This window comes from Pipistrellus kuhlii, unplaced genomic scaffold, assembly GCF_014108245.1.
Source record: "Pipistrellus kuhlii isolate mPipKuh1 unplaced genomic scaffold, mPipKuh1.p scaffold_m20_p_22, whole genome shotgun sequence".
In the NCBI taxonomy this organism is placed as follows: Eukaryota; Metazoa; Chordata; class Mammalia; order Chiroptera; family Vespertilionidae; genus Pipistrellus; species Pipistrellus kuhlii.
This window is the reverse complement of record NW_023425521.1, coordinates 8,353,556-8,370,792: the sequence shown is the minus strand read 5'-3', so window position 1 is coordinate 8,370,792 and position 17,237 is coordinate 8,353,556. Positions and strand designations below refer to the sequence as shown.

General features: G+C 55.9%; 1 protein-coding gene across 1 annotated transcript in view; it reads right to left on the bottom strand.

The window, feature by feature from the left end:
- Nucleotides 1-15,619, bottom strand: part of SCN4A (sodium voltage-gated channel alpha subunit 4) — a 45,643-nt gene extending 30,024 nt beyond the window's left edge. Inside the window, exons 1-3 of the mRNA XM_036451067.2 lie at nt 15,546-15,619; nt 249-878; nt 40-158 (exon numbers count right to left, since the gene is read on the bottom strand). Of these exons, the coding sequence (XP_036306960.1) occupies nt 40-158; nt 249-521 (392 nt within the window). The 5' untranslated portion in view covers nt 522-878; nt 15,546-15,619. The remainder of the gene's footprint in view (nt 1-39; nt 159-248; nt 879-15,545) is intronic.
- Between the last annotated feature and the right edge of the window lie 1,618 nt (nt 15,620-17,237).

Genomic DNA, 17,237 nt, shown 5'->3' with positions numbered 1-17,237 from the left:
TCTCCCGGGCCCCGGCGCTCGCCCCTCTCAGCAGGATATGAGTGGATGAGCACCTTGATGGCGCCGCGTCTGATGACGTTGAAGGGGCTCAGCAGGTAGAGGGCGGGGGTGGCGGAGAAGCGGAAGATGGACTTGCCCTTGTTGAGCACGATGAAGGTCTGAGGCAGGGAGAGAGCTGTGAGGCCTAGGGACAGGCAGACAGACGGACGATGCACAGACAGGTAAGGCAAACCCTCCCAGGCCCCCACCTTCTTGTCACTGTAGTAAGGGTCCAGGTCCTCCAAGGGGATGCCGATGACCTCTGGCGGGGGGTCCCCATAGATAAGGGGCAGGTTCTTGCCGGCCTCCAGGTCGCCTCGTGGCTTCCGCTCAGGCTCCTCGATCTCCATCTCCTTGTTCCGCTGCTGCCGGGCCGCCTCCTCCACCATCCGCTGCTCTATGGCTGCCAGGGACTCCGGGGTGAAGGGGCGCAGGCTGTGGGGGCCCACGGGCACCACGGTGGACAGAGACAGGCGGGCCATCCTTGCATCCTGGGTTCAGGAGCCAGGAGGGCAGTGGGCAACAGGGGCAGCTGTAGCGTGCGGGCCCCCAAATGCTGGGTGGCCACCTGCCCAGGGGCCAGGCTCGGGGGGTGGGTGTGCAGGTGCTGTGGGGATTGCAAGGGGTGCCCGCAAGGCCCGAGCGCTGCTGCTGTACAGGTATGGGACACAGGAGCATCACCCCCGAGCCCCACGCCACATTCTCCCCAGCAGGGGTTGGCTGCCCTCAGGACTGATGACAAACCAACCAAATCCTCTTCAGCCTTGGGGACTTGGGGTCAATGCCCCTGTGCCCTCAAATGCCTCCTGGGTCTGAGCTCTGGACAGTGTGGCTTCAGCCTACAAAGAGAGAAAGAGAGGGAGAGGGAGAGGGAGAGGGAGAGGGAGAGGGAGAGGGAGAGGAAGAGGGAGAGAGAATCACAACAAGTTATTATACCACATGGCCTCCATGCCAGCATGAGGCAAAGAGGAGTCAGATGTGAAATGTGCCAGTGGCCTTAACGTGGGATCAGCCTTAAGCATGAATGGCAGATGGATTTCACCTTGAGGGTCAACTTGGGTTGGCTGCTGTTGGCTGCCAGGAGATGTGAACAGAGACCATTGAGGTTGCAGCCAGACTCAGTGCAAAAAAGACTGCTGTGATTGATTAGTGATGTCTGCCAGGGGCATGGGAAGGAGAATGTAGTGCATCTGCCTGTGTTTGCCATCCCTGGCCAGGAGGGAAGGGAAAGGTGTGGGGTGTGGAGTGTCCTGTCCTGAGCTTCGGGGAAGTGTGATATTGGGCTGGAAGGGAGAAGGAAAGGCCCTAGGTCCTGCGGAGGGTCCCCCAGCTCCCTCCCACAGGACCTGAGGAATCTAATCCACAGGCAGGCAGGGTAGATGGAGCAGGAAGATGCAGGGTACGTATGTGGTGGGGGGATGGGCTGCAGATGCTAACGTGGAAAAGGCGGACACACACGAAAGGTCCTGGGCACAAGGAGATGGACAGTTTCAATGCTGGGGACAGGGCTGGAGCTCCCAGCAACTGCTTTTGGCTGATGGTCCCTGTATGAACTGGGTGGGTAAAGGGCACCCACCCGGAGCTTTAGAGGCCTGTGAGCACTGTGTGGACTGTGTGTCCGGGGCCAGTCCCTTGGCCTCTGCTGGCCCCTGCCCAGCCATCCTGAGCTTGTTCCCTGTGGAAGGGAGGTGATGGGTCACTTATCTCAAAGGCCCTGAGGAATGACTCGCATCAGCAGGGAGACCCCTGCAGCTTGGTCACATGTAGCCGTCACAGGGCCCACACAGTCAGCCCCCACAGAGCCACCCAGAGCTACACCGGGGATGGCAGCCTTCTCACAGTGGGCCCACACGCCCCAGCAGGATCCCTGTCCCTGCCAGGGCCGGCTCTTCCTCAGGCTTGGTCAACAGGTGGGAGGGCGGCCCGGGGAGCGGGGAGCGGCCAGAGCCATTGGGCAGAGCTGGCCACGCCCCCGCCTGGCTGCCCAGCTGCTCCCTCCCATCATCACCCGGGGAGTCGTGTTTCCACAGGATGACTCTGCTCATTCCTGCTGACCCTGTCCCCTAGCTGCTCATTGGCCCCATCATGTGCGTGGGAGTGTATGCGTGAGCCCATATTCACACACATACATACATGCACACACATCCAGCCTGAAACCACCCCTCGCACGGTGGTCCACACAGTTTGTACCCTGCCCCTTAGCACACATCTCCAACACCAATCCCACACACTGCCCACACAGAAGACACTGTCCTGCCAGGTGACCAGGGAGGGACCCCACAGCAGCTCCCAGTTCCCGGGCCCCAGTTGGCAACAACCCTTTGGGCCAGTGGTCGGCAAACTCATTCGTCAACAGAGCCAAACATCAACAGTACAACGATTGAAATCTCTTTTGAGAGGCAAATTTTTTAAACTTAAGCTTTTTCTAACGCCACTTCTTCAAAATAGATTTGCCCAGGCCGTGATATTTTGTGGAAGAGCCACACTTAATGGGCCAAAGAGTCGCGCAGTTTGCCGACCACGGCTCTGGGCGATGCTGCCCACTCTCACCTTTGCAGCCCCCAAGAGGGACTGCAGACGCCAGTCAGGCTGGCTCCCGCCCCAGCACTCAAAACTAGTCAACTACGCTCACCTGAGGCCCCCGTGGACAGCCCCACCGGGTTCCACTCGCTGGCCCTCCCTCCAGCACTCACACCACCACCGAGAGGAGAACCAAATTGCCCTTCCGGCCTCTCCCTCTGCTCTAAGCTCCTCCTTTCTGCTCCTGGGAGATGCTGCCTCCCGGGGCCCTGTCTGCCGTCTACAGCCTTGGTCACAGCCGCACCTCCCCCTCGTCACGGTCATATCCACCACCCGCCTCCTCTCCGTGGCCTCTACAGCTTTAACACGTGTTCCCACGGCCCCTGGCCTCAGGCGTGTCATGTCACGGCTCCCTTCCTGCGCAGCCACAGCCCGCACAGCTCTTAGCCAGTGGTCGGCAAACTCATTAGTCCAGAGCCAAATTTCAACAGGACAACGACTGAAATTTCTTCTGAGAGCCACATTTTTTAAACTTAAACTTCTTCTAACGTCACTTCTTCAAAATAGACTCGCCCAGGCCGTGGTATTTTGAGGAAGAGCCACACTCAAGGGGCCAAAGAGCTGCATGTGGCTCTCGAGCCGGTTTGCCGACCCCGATCTTAGGTCAATGGTAATTTGTGCCCCACTTGTGTGGTTGCCTAGTGGTATCTGTCTCCTCCATCAGACTCCTTTCGGGCCGGGTTTGGGGTCACCACTGAATTTGGTGCCTGTGGTGCGACCCACAAAAGGCACAGGCAGCCCAGCACCTCCTCCTGTTGTTCCCCAGCTGGCCCCACTCCACCTGAATCCTCTCCTCCCACCTGAAAGCCACTTGGCACCTGGATGTCTTGTCCTGTGAGAGGGAAAATGTCTGCGTTGGCCAGGCCAGTGGAGGCACGGTTTTGGTTGATGGCTGCTGAACGCATCCTGGTGGTACACCTGGTCAGTCCCCACGCCCTGCTGATGCTCCCTGCTACTGCTGCCTCATCACCCCTTACCTGCTCTGTTCAAATAACCTCCCATCCGCCTCTCTACCTGCCGCTGGGCTCCCCTCCAACCCACCATCCACATTTCTTTTCATTTCTTTTTTATTTTATTGATTTTACACAGAGAGGAATTGAGGGGGATAGAGAGTTAGAAACGTCGATGAGAGAGAAACATCGACCAGCTGCCTCTTGCACACACACACACACCCCCACTGGGGATGTGCCCGCAACCAAGGTTTATGCCCTTGACCGGAATCGAACCCGGGACCCTTCAGTTCGCAGGCCGACGTTCTATCCACTGACCCCCTCCCACCCTCTGGCTATGCTACCTCCATTTCTACAAATGGCCCAAGCTAGTTCTCACTGCCCATGCCCTTGCTATGGTCTGTTTGCCTCCTGGAGCACTCCTCTTTTTTGTCTCCCTGGAGAGCTTTAATTTGTCCTTCCAAACTTCACCTACCCACAGACACTGCCTCCAGGAAGTCTCCCTGGTTACCCTGGCTGAGAAGCTCAGTCCTTTGTGCTAGCAGTGTGCCTAATGCTCAGTGTTGAATGAGTGAGTCCCAGGAACACGCCGCCTTCACCTCTTTCTCCTTTAAGCGCACCCTGAAGCATAACCAGAAGCTGTGTGCCTGCCCCCTCCTTCCTCCACCCAAAGGCCAGGCCTTCCACTTGGGCTCCGGCCCCTACTGTCTGCGCTTCCCAGGGACCTTATTCTCTAGCTGTCTTCTCTCCACCACCATCAGCGCCTCCCCCCTTCAAAACAATGGCAGCCTCCCGGCCTCACATCTCCTTTCATCTGTTGTCCTATTTTTCTGGTCCTTTTCACAAACCAGCTTCTTGGAAAGTATCTACACCAGCTGTCTGTACTTCCTTACCTTTCATTCACTCTCCAACCCCTTCCAGCCTGGCTTCCATTTCCCCAACTCAACTGAAGCGGCTTTTGACAAGTCACTAGCACCCTCCCTGTTGCCAAGTCTGCTGAACACACTTCTGTCTTCACCTTCCTCAGCCTCTCAGAAGCATTCAGCCCAGTTGGCCACAGCCCCCTTCTGGAATGCTCTGTTGTCTCGACCTCCCTGAGAGCACGCCCCTGGTTTCCCTTCCCCCCCCCCCCCGCCCCCCCCCCCCCCCCCCCCCCCCCCCCCCCCCCCCCCCCCCCCCCCCCGCCTGGCTGCTCCTTCTCAATTTCCTTTGCTGGTCCCTCTTTCTCTCCCTAATCCCTCAAGGTTCTCAAGACTCGGTCTGGTCTGGATGGCTTCATTCCTATGACTGTAAATAGTGTGGCGGCAATATGATAAACTTCTCTTGTGAACTCCAGACAGATACATTAATTGGCTACTAGACCACTCCCTGTGTGTAGCCAATGGTGTCAGAAATGACACACTTGTGATCTTCCCACAGTCTGTTCCACCCACAGTCTGTTCCACCCACGGTCTGTTCCACCCACAGTCTGTTCCACCCACAGTCTGTTCCACCCACGGTCTGTTCCACCCGGTCTTCCTCAACCCAGGACACGGCACCGCCATCCGCCTGGCTGCTCAGGTCAAAATACAAGGCATCTCTGAATTCTCCTTTTCCCCCTTCATCTTCTACTTTCAATTGTCCAAGGTTCTTTTAATACGTCTCCAAAATATCCCTAACCTCACTGTTTCCCCCCTGGTTCATATCGTAATAAATTTTTGCAACAGACTATTTCCTGCTAACTGTTTTTGTCCTGCCCCTCCAAACCAATCTCATAAAGCAGCTGATGATCTTTTAAGAGAAAGAAACGAATTCTGTTTCTCCTGCTTAAATTTCTCCAGTAACTTCCTGTCCCACTTAGAATAAAACCTACATATCTTACTAGGTGTATTGGTTAATAATGAGGATTTTTTCAATAGTTGGAGTTACACATACGTTGATATAGTATATGCAATTTGCTGTGTATGCTATTTTGTTGTATTGCTCCTTAAGATTACCACTTGTTCTGATTGATGGCACACACACTTTCAATTATCATGGATTACAAAATCTGCATTATTAACCAGTTAATAGTTAATCTGCATTATTAACTGGTTAATACTAACTATAATAATGCCGACCCTGTAATCAAAAGAAAACACGATAATTTCAAGAGAAACATCAAAAGTGCTTTATTCAAAGTAATGTCCATCGCTAGCTACACATTTCCCCCATCTTTCAGGTAATTTGTGGATACTGTCCCAATAGAACTTTTCTTGTTTTGAGGCAGACCATCCAGAGACCCAATTTTCCACTTCTTCGTACGTTTTGAAGTGCTGCTCAGAAAGTGCGTGTGCCATCGATCGGAACAAGTGGTAATCTGAAGGAGCAATTCAACAACATAGCATACATAGCAAATTGCATATACTATATCAACATATGTGTAACTCCATCTATTGAAAAAAATCCGCATTATTAACCGGTACACCTAGGATGATCCAGCCCCTGCCTCTCCACCTTCGTCTCCTGATCTCTCCTCCCTGCTCACTCTGCACAGTGCCCTGGCCTCCTTCCAGATCCTTCACCATAGGGACCTTGCGTGCCTTTGGCTGTGGCTCTCCCTGGAGCTCTCATTCCCGCCCTCTTCACATGTTGTTCCTTCTTATCCCCTCCCCCCCCCCCCCCCCCCGGCCCAGACTCAAATGTCTCTTCTCCAAGAAGTATTCTCCTCCTCTAGTCTCTATCACAGTCCCCGGTGTTTTTCTTTGACATCATTCATCATAATTGGTAATGTCTTATTCATTTGACCAATTTACTTGTCTGTCTCCTCCTCTAGGCTGAAATGCTAAGAGGCAGGAACTGTGTTGGTCTAAGTCAGTGGTCAGCAAACTCATTAGTCAACAGAGCCAAATCTCAACAGTACAATGATTAAAATTTCTTTTGAGAGCCAAATTTTTTAAAACTTAAACTTCTTCTTATACCATTCTTCAAAATAGACTCGCACAGGCCGTGGTATTTTGTGGAAGAGCCATACTCAAGGGGCCAAAGTGGCTTACGAGCGGCAGTTTGCCGACCACAGGTCTAAGTCAGCATAGCCAGTCCCAGCCCTGGGTACAATAAATGTTTGCTGAAAGAATGAGTGGATGTGGCCTTGGCTATAGACCTTTCCAGGGATAAAATGGATTCTGATATATTCCATCCATCCATCCATCCACCCACCCACCCACCCATAAGCCAGAAGCTAAGCTAGTTCTGAGGAGGACACAAATATGTCCCAGTTGAGGATCCTGCTTCAGAGAGCTGATAGCTGGGGAGAAGGTGGACATGGGCACACATAACTATGGTATGAGGAGGAAGCGATGTCTGCCCATAAGCGGGGAGGCGATCCTGCTCCGGGAATTCAGGGGGAGGTGGGTGGAAAGTGGGGCCAGGCCTTGAATGACAGGCCTGGGAGTCTGGATGTGGTCCTGCGGCCTTGGAGGGCCCCTCACAGGGGTGGTGGGTGGAGGTGGGCCAGCACGGACCTGTCCCTGCCCACCCTCTCAATGTATCTATCGATAGAATAGAGGGGATGCGCTGTGTTGGGTGCCAAGGAGAAATGAAAGGACACCTGGGACATGTGTACAGTGAGTGACTCCCTGGCTGAGACAAGCATAGCAATGCCCCCTAACGGTCTGGGTGTCTCACTGGCAGGTCTCCATGTGGTTCCTCCAGCCACAACCTAGAGTCAAAGGGCCAACAGGACAGTTCAAACCCTCCTTCTGCCAGCCCACAATCAGACTCTGGCCTCGGCCCTGTTCCTCAGACATGGCCGCTTCAGGCAGCCTCTTCCCACTGAGTTTAAGAATGTTGGAGCTGCAAGGACTCAAGAGATCAACGAGTCCAACTCCCTCATTTTACAGATGGGGAAACTGAGGCCTAGCAAGGAACAAACTCTCCCGAGATCATATATTTATTCATTCAGCAAACATTTCCTGAGCATCTGCTCTGTGCCGGGCTCTGTTCTGGGAGCCAGGGATATGGCAGCGGCGAAGTCCCTGTCCTCACCGAGCTTGCATTACCGAGGGAAGAGGCAGAAAATAAATAGGGAAGCAAATAAGATAATTTTAGAGAGTGATAAATGAGAGGCCAAGCCAAAATTAAAATCCAGCTCCTTGGGTGGCAGGGCCAGAGGCCATTTAGTAAGTGAGAAGCCCGTTGGAACCTCTGTCGAAACGGAAGTTTGGGCAGAAGTGGTGGGTAAAGTCAGGCCATCTTGGGGGCCTGGACGTGGTGAGCAGACGGGGACGGGTGGGGGAGGAAGGGTCGGGAGTTAGGGAGCCAGGTGGGGCCAGCTGTCCACAGGCAGGGAGCCCAGAGTGAGGACACTGGAGGGTGAGGCGGCTCTCTGCTGGAGCTGGTCCAGCCCGGCATTGTCTCTCTCTCTCTGTGGGGCTGCCAGATCGGAACACCCAATCCAGATATAGTCTGACCACAGACAGAGGCCTGGACATCCTTCCTATTCATTCATCCCAATATGGCACTTGCTTCTTCAGCAGCCATATTGGTGGAGTTTGCAATCACCCCTGTAATTTTGCCCCATGAACTATGGTCAAATTAGATCTTTCCTATCCTATCAATAGGGCAATTGATTTTTTTTCTTTTCTTTTTATTTATTTATTTATTCTTTTAAATCCTGGTAGACCTCAACAAAATATTTTCAAATTGAACCCAAGAGCACATGAAAAGAATTGCACACTAGGACCAAACAGGATTTATCCCAGGTATAGAAGAGAGGTTCAACATTAGAAAATCAATTGATATGGGGGGTGGGGGTCAATTGGGGAAAAAGAAGACATATGTAAAACTAGACAATAATAATAAAAAAATAATAAAATAAAAACAAAACTGCAAAAAAAGGAAAATCAATTAATATAATTCATCACATCAATAGTTTTAAAAAATCACATGATTATATTAATAGATGCAGAAGGGGAAAGCATTTGACAAAATCCAACACCCATTCATGATAAAAATTCTCAAAAAACTAGGAGTAGAGGGGAACTTCCTCAACATGATAAAGAACATTTACAGAAAGCCTACAGCTAACACAGTACCTAATGGTAAGAAACCAGAAACTCTGCTACTATATCAGGAACACGGCGAGGATGCCACCTCTTACCATTCCTTTTCAAAATCTTATTGGAAGTCCTAGCTAATGCAATAAGTCAAGAAAAGGAAATAAAAGATATACTGATTGGGAAGGAAGAAATAAAACTGTCTGTTTGCAGAGAACGTGACTATCTACGTACAAAATCCAAAAAAATTAAAAACAAACAAACCACACACACACACAAAAAAAACTCCTGGAAAAAAAAATACACCCCAAAACCTCCAAGAACTAACAATGATTATAGCAAGGTCTCTAGGATGCAAGGTTAATATAAATCCAGGTGTAGGCTTTTACATCTACCTCTACTTAAGTTCCTCTTGTTCGTTGTATTACTTCACCTCCAGGCTTTTGTGAAAGCCTGTTGGAGCTTGGTTTTTCTCTCTTAGTTCGAGGCCATCCTTCACAGCTGGGTGTCTGTGATCCTGATTATCTCAAATTATTGGCCAGGCAAGGCTCAGGACAGACACCACCATGCTCCTCCCTCCTGCTGACATACGCTTCTAGAATCTTCTCTCTTAGAACACAAATGCTTCCAAGGTGGGCCCTTCGAGCATCCAGAAGCCCACCTAGCTGCACTGCATCAGCCTGAAATCCCCCAAGAGGCCTCAGCCAGGCCCTGCAGCCTAGGATGCACAGGCCGCTGTGAGAAACCCTCGTGAAAATGGTTGTGAGCTGCCTCTCCCCGGCTGTCCTCCAGGGCACATCCCCGAGGATGCAGAGGCCCCAGTCACCAAACTTCCTGCCAACAAGCACGCTCTTCATCTCCAGCAAAGCTTCTGGTCACAGAAGCCCTCCCCCAGGGCCTGGCTGTTGATTTCTCTGTGGATTTGGAGCAACATTACCCGGAGCTGTGCGCGGCCAGAAAAGACCTCTCAAGCTGCACCTGCAGAAGGGGCTCAGACTCAGGACTTTCTGGGAGACAAACAGGTCCAACCTTTTTCTGTCCTGGCCAAAGACAGCATCCGGCATCCGGGTGGCCTACTTCCCAAATTCCTACGTCCCACTGTGGCCTAACTCCAAGATACAAAGTGGATCTCCATGACCCCCTGGGAGTGAATCTCAGGGCACAGCTTTTTCTCAGCGTGGGCAGGGTGGGCAGGGGTGGGGTGGGAGGGCGGCTGTGTTCAGTGCCAGCTCTTAGTGCCTGGGCTGGACAGGCCAGGGGCCTGGAGGAAGTCCTGGGGTGGCCCCCCTCCTGGTCCAGCACTCTCTGCAGGGGAAGTTGGCTCCAAGAGGTGTTGGAGGACGGCCTGGAGCCCGGAGCCTGGTGCAGAAACCTCCGGGCTGTCAGGAGCCCTGGGAGCTCTGGAAATAATCAGGGTCACCTGGGGTGCTCCTGGGTGAGGGGTGGGCTGATGCTGATTGCATTTTCCCTGTGAGGTTCACTGGGTCAAAACAAGCCCCCTTTTCCGGCACCTGACTCAACCAGCCTGATGATGTGTCCTTCCTGGGGGGTAAGAATGACAGTGGTGGCCACTTTTATTTTGCCCGTACTGCATGCCAAGGCTGGCTCCCTGTTCAGGATATACTGGCAACCCTTCCCCCCCACCCCCCCAATCAGCTCTACTCTGCCGAGTCCCAAAGGCTCTCTAAGAACATTTGGTTAGTTTCCCCCCCCGACTTGCTTTCTCCTCGAAAACCTGACCTTTCCCTCCACCCAGAGTGCTTCTGGCTGGTGAGGGGCCGATGAAATAAAAACCCACAAGTGGGCTGTTGTCTGGGTTTTGTGAGCTGTGCCCACTTCCCGCTAACCCTTCCCTGCTCATCTGTGGGTCCTGGAGTCTTTTCTTCCCAGAAGCAGAGGCCTGAGAGGGAGTTTTTGCTTCCAAGGCTGAGCCTTAAATCACACCTTAAAACACAGAATTAACTCCAAGCCTCAGTCAGCTTGGGAAAGAGTCTGTTTAAGGTGGAGGGGTTCTTTGGGCCCCCAGATCTCAGCACCACTGCGCCGATGTGCCCAGGCCCACAAAGTGGAGGCTTAGAAACACTCCTTTATGAAAAGCAGTCATGCCCTAACCGGTTTGGCTCAGTGGATAGAGCGTCTGCCTGTGGACTGAAAGGTCCCAGGTTCGGTTCCGGTCAAGGGCAGGTTCGGTTCCGGTCAAAAGCATGTATGTTGGTTGCAGGCACATCCCCAGTGGGTGGTGTGCAGGAGGCAGCTGATCGATGTTTCTCTCTCATTGATGTTTCTAGCTCTCTATCCTTTCTGTAAAAAAGAAAAAATCAATAAAATACATTTTAAAAAAAGAAAGCAAGCAAGCCCGGAGGAGGTGGGTAAGCAGTCATGGGGGGGAAAAAAAGCAGTCATGGATTCGTTCATTTGGTGCTTGCCGTGTGCCAGGCATGGCTCCAAGTGCTTCCAATTAGTCCTAGCTAACATGAGCAGAGCAAGGGTTCGAATGCAGCTCTTTGATGCCAAACCCACGTGCCTGTGCCTACAAATGTCACTTCCTCTGGCCCCTGCCCTCCCCAGCACAGGGCACACCAGGTTGAGGTCCCATCCAGGCTGTCCCCCCTGGGTTGGTCTGACCCTCATCTGTCTGTCCTCTGCAAAGGACAGACCAGAGTCCTTGTGCCAAGGCCCTGAAGGACGTGGGTTGGGGTGGGAGTCTGGCAGGACCAGCATCAGGCTTCCTAGAGCCTCGTGGTGGGAGCTGTGGGTGATGGGGCCAACAGGTTTGATAAAGAGATTTCTTTAAGATTTGGCTTTTATTTGCACTAATTGATCCTCATATACCCCTAACTCCTTCTGCAGCCCACTTGTGTTTGTGTGCATGTACACACGGGCCTTGCTTCCTTGAGTCATTGCTCAACTGCTCCAAAGGTTGGGGAGGCTGATTAGTTCAGGCCTGGGCTTTTAACCCTCTGCTGGCTCAGCAATTTCCAAGGAGCAGGCAAGCACCTTGACCCAGGCTCCCTGCATGATCCCCCTACCGCCCCCCTCAAACCTGTGTGTGCGCCCATCGCCTTCACACATGTCTAAGGCCACTGCACAGGCCCTGGACAGAGGCACACAGGACACAGGCACCCAGGCTGCCTCCCTCCACCTGTGTTGGCCTCCAGATGTTGGCCTCTGCCCTCTCCTGTCTCTGCCCTGCACCATTACCCCTCCCAGACCACAGCTGACAGGCCTATTTCCTGCCTCGAGTCCACCAAGAGGACTTTGCAACACTAAGTCTGAGCCTGGAGAATTCCGGGGCCCACCTGCCTCCCTCCCTCCTCCATCAACCCTTCACCATGTGGGCAGGGTGGGCGTTGAGCTCGGGCCCCAGATGCCAGCCAGGCCCTGGGCACTGGGGTCATGGTCACCAGCACTAGGACGAGTGGTCCTCTAGCTGCCCGAGGACCCCAGGCCTAGGACCTGAAACCCCTGAGAAAGGCTGAGGGACTGTGTCTTGCCCTTCAGCCAGCCACTCACGGGCTCAGACAACTTTGCTCAACCCCCCAAACTGCGCCAGAGATGTTTTCTCACCCGCTACCCTGGTCCAAGGTCCTGCTCCACAATGAGGCTGAGAGAGGACTTAGAAGCTCGGGAAAGAGGAGAGTCTGGCAGAGGCTGTGAGCCGGAGGGACGCCGCCTCACCCGCAGGGCTTCACAGCTCTCAGCTCTCCCTGCACCATTGGCAAACGTCAAACTTCAGGCTCCGCAGGTCTTTATAAAGGCTCCCCCTCCCCTGAAAAAATACACCCACCCTCCACCCCCAGTGAAGGGGGTAAGGTGGCCCTGCTTTCTGCCCAACAGCCTGCAGACCCAGCTGTGTGCAGCCCCTTCCAGGTCTGTTACTCCCCCTCCAAAACCCCCAGCAGCGAGACGTTGGTTGCAGAATCACAGCCTGGTAACGGCCGCAACAGTTAACTCCTGGGCAACACTCTGCAGAGCTGACCACTGTCCTGGCCCCTCCCGTGTCCTGAGCCCGTTTACTTCTCACCACGATCCCGCTGTTACCACTGCATTCACAGAGGAGTAAACTGAGGTGCAGAGAAGGCCAGGAAACCCCCAGAGGTTATTCGCACAGTGAACGGGCTGGAAGCCGGGCCCTCCGGCTCTGAGAGACCTTGGCTCCTAACCACCAAGCTGCATTGCCATGACCTTCCCCGGCCTATCTGGTGGGAGGTTCAGTTCCAAAACAGAGTGGGGCCGGGTGGCTATGGCACTTTCCCTCTCTGCTAAAGGCGGGGGGGGGGGGGGGGGGCAACCTGCTCCTGGAGGGGTACAGCCTGAGCCCCTCCTGCTGACCTATATCCCCAAGGAGGGCTGTTGACTGAAAACTGCAGGGAATAAAAATAGCTGCTGCTGACGAGGCAGATCGGGGGCCAGAGCACATGAAAGGCCTGCGGCAGGGGAAGTGGAGGTGAGGGAACCTGGGATTCCCCAGCACCTTCTGACCGAGTCCCGGGGGGACCTGGCCTGTCCCTGCCACTGCCAAGCTGGGAACACACAACCCTAGGGCTACCCATTGGGACCCACTGCCCCCGGGCCTCAGTAAGGAGCTCTGCCCCCACCCAGCCTGTACCAGGGTCAGCTCTCCCCTCCCCCCCAGGGAGCAGTCACCCTGGCCGCTGGGGACAGAGCCCTGCTGATCACTAGGCGTGCCCCCTTGGGTGACAGGACCTTCTGGCCTGAGGAGTCAAGGGACCCAAGGTTTGTATAACCCACGCTGTGCTTGTTGACATCTCCCCACCACTCCCCTCCCCACCCCTCCCGTCTCCCCACCTGCTCTCCACCACGGCCCCCAGCCTCAGGGATTTTATTTCTCTCCTGTCACCTGGAGAGCCCTTCACCCTGCTCTGTGAGGTCCACCTCCCCTCTCCTCTCTGACTCCTCCCCCTCCAAGCTTCTCCTAACCTCACTGAAGCTGTGCCCCTGCCCCTCCCTGCCACTGTCTACACTTTTCTCTGTTCTGGTGGCAGGAGCTGCCCCTAAAGGCAGGGACCTTGTCAGGACCACCCCCAACCTTGGCCAAGAGCATCTGAATTCAGCATCCGACTCAGGGCTTCCCCTGGGCCTGGGCATAGGGCACAGGACCCTGGAGATGGAAGCTGCTGGGCAGCCCTGACATTCAGGCCAGCCTAGAGCTGGGAAGGTGACCTCGAGTCCTGAGCCCCTACCCCCCACAGGTTCCCAACCAGAAATGACCAGCAGGGCCAGGCTGGGATAGGGTCACCCAGAAAGGATCCTCATTACCTCCCCAAAACCTTGCTCAAGTCCCAGCTAAGCCCTTGGGAGATGCCTGCGAGGCAGGTGAGGGTGGACCTTCAGCTATGTCTGGGCCCCCCTCTGCTGTCCCCAAGGTGATGTGACTTCAAATACTAGTGTGCTGACCACAGTGCCCACACCCCTGCCGCACAGATGAGGCTGCTGCCACGGGCAGGGCACTGGGGATGAGATGAGCGCATAAGACTGGGGAGGGTCCTGGGAGAACCAGCCCTCTCTGTCTTCAACCCCAGCCCTGCACGCCCGGGACAGGGCTCCGTTCAGGCCCCAGGGGCAGTCACAGCCCTTGTCACCGATGCTAGACAACAATGCCCACCCTGCTCCACCCTTCCTCTCTGCCGCCCCTCCCCTCTCCAGACTGGCTGGAGCTTGTCTCCAGCTCCTCTCCCCCAGCTGGCTCTTCAAATGGCCTTCAAGGCTCCTTTGGGCTCTCACCTTCCTGGGCCTGGGGGGGCGGGGGGGCAGGATTTATTTCTGTCAGACCTCTGCTGGTTGGGAGGGCGACAAGTCTAGTCCCACCTGGAGGGCCACCTCCCACCTGGGGCTCTGTGACCCCTCATCCTGACCTGGCCCCTGCCCTGACCCAGCACCCAGGCGATGCGCAGCCACACACAGTCCTTAACCCGGTGGACCCAGAAGGGGCTCAGGCCCTCTCCCACCCCAGTGCATTCAAGCAGCCCCATCCTCTGGGCTCTCTAAGGGAGGACTTCCCATCACCCCTCACACCCACCGCCCCTTCAGCTCCGCAGGCCTCTGAACGCCACCTGGCTCGGCCCCTCGCTCCTTCTCTGCTAGCCACTGCCCACCTCTCTCCCAGGGTCCGGGGCACCCAGCTCTGCCAGCAGGAGGGGGCTGCGCTCTGCCCTGGCACAGCACCCCTGCCCCCAGCTCCTGCCTCCACCCTGGCCCCAGTCTCCTCCTGAGAACCCCCTGCCCCCCAGCCTTCTCAAGCTCCCCATCTTTCCCCCTCACCGCCGGCTTTCTGGCGGCTAAGTGGGGCCGCTCCTCTGGCCCCCTCCCCTTCCTGGCTTCTCCAGGAAAAGGGCCCAACTGTGCCCAGGCAGGCGGGCTGGGCGGAGGGGCAGGCGGCAGGCGGCGGGCAGAGCCTGGAGGGCGGCGCAGCAGCCCGCAGCCCAGACGTGTCCTCTGCTGGCATCTCCCAGATTCCTGCTTCAGAGCAAAGGAGCCGCCGCCGCCGCCACCCCCACCGCCGCCTGCCGCTCCCTCACCCCTGCCCCGCGCAGGCCGGCCGGCCGGGCACCGTGGCGCCTCCACTCCCCCCTGAAGACGCGCAGCCCAGCCCTGTGCCCCGGGTCACCCCTGCCTGCCCCGCGGAGCCAAGCCCCGGCCCCGGGCCCCGGCCCTGTGTGGGCAGGGTGAGGACCCTCCTGAGGCCAGGACAGCCGGCCGGGCAGGGCGCACGGGGCGGAAGGCAGGCAGGGCGAGGCGCGTTTGGGGCCAGAGGGTCAAGGCACCAGGACCTTGGGCACGGGCAGCCGGAGAGGAGGGCCGGTGCGGGCAGGACAGCCGTGCCCAGAGCGAAGTGGCGGCCTCCCCGGGGCCAGGCTGGGCGTGGGGCCAGCGGCCTGCCCCTCGGGGTGGCTGCCCTCGGGGTGCCGGCCCCGCGGGGCGCGGAGGGCGCGGTACTCACCGCGGGCCGGAGTCGTGCTCGCTGTCATGCCCACCTCGGGCCGAGGCTGGGACTCCGGGGGACTTGGCCGGGGGGCCGGGCCAGCGGGACAGCTGCTGCGGCTGATGTCACGGGGTCAGGAGTGAAACCTGAGGCCGGGCCGGTCTTCAGGTGGGAGCCTCGGCGCTGGCCTCCCGGTGAGCCGGGCGCAGCCTGGCCGCCTGGGCGGGCGCCCACCACCCGGAGCCACACACACTCGCCCACCCACACGCACACGCACACGCACACGCACACCCCGGGGCACACGTGCGAGCCACACACGCAGCTGCTCTCCCTCCCGTGACAAACGTACATACACAGGCCCATTCTGGGAGCAAAGGTCCTCCCTGCTCATTCTCACAAGCACCCCTGTGGGCACGCCCCTGTGTTCACACACACACACACTCTGACGCACACTCGTGCACGCGCATCCCAAGTGACAGTAGATCCTCGGTGACGTCGGAGATCCGTTCCTACGGCGCTTGAGGCGTGACGTAAGGCGATTTCCGCCGGAAGTCGGAAGCCCCTACGTGAGCACCTACGTCCCTCACACGGAGCACGTACGCAGCCGCAAAGACGTGACACAATAAAAAAAAAATTAAAAGAAAGACAGCAATTCCCCACCTTTACTGGTGGTAAATGAACAATAAAAAACACAAAGCACATATGTACATACGTCGAAATGATGGAACTTTTTATTATAAATAAATGGGAGATGGCGACGTAACCATGAAATGACGTATGTCGAGTTTGACGTAACCCGAGGGTAACCCGAGGACCGCCTGTACATACACACACACACACACACACACACACACACACCACACACACGTGTTCAGCCTTACACGGAAATCACCCTTCACACAGTCACACAAACGCTTCTGCTCGTGGCCCACGCACGCACACACGTGTCCGGCTCACACCTCAGACACACTCCACACTCAAGTCAGGCTCGAGCACACATGTGCATTGTTGCGTTATGCAGCCCCAGGCACTCTCCCGCCAGGTGAACACGAATGCCACGCCACGGACACTGGTCTTGTATTGGGTGTGCATCTGTGCACACACTCCCACTCCCAGGCAAGCTCATGCACTCACGCATTTCCACGCACGTTACTTATATCCATGCAGTTGTCTGCCCACATACATCCTCCTGTTCACGTGTACAAAGGGACACCTATGTGTACTGCGGTCACTAGATTTTTATCAAATGTATCCCATCTGTATACTCACACCTACACATCACACCCACCCAAACACAAAAATACCATATCACACCCAAACACACACACACACACACACACACACACACATCACACCACACCAAAACACACACACACACACACACACCAGTCTCAAGGGTCATTTCTCCACCTCCCCTCCCTCCCCCCCACTGGCTAGCCATCTGTCCCTCGGAGCTTGGGGAGGGGCTGTGGTGGGGGAGGGAGGCGGCTGCTTTAGCCCACCTCCCTGCACTCTGGGGCTGTGGTGACCCCTAGTGGAGCAGCTGTGAAAAGCCCCATCTCACAGCTCTCCCACCAGCGCCTGCCCAGGAGATACAGAACCCCATCTTTCCCCAAGTCTCCCCTGCTCATCCCTGAGTCTGTCTTTTCTGGCAGCCAGAGCCTCAGCAGAGCTGAGTCCAGTCAGAGTGGGCTTTGAGGGGGGTCCTGG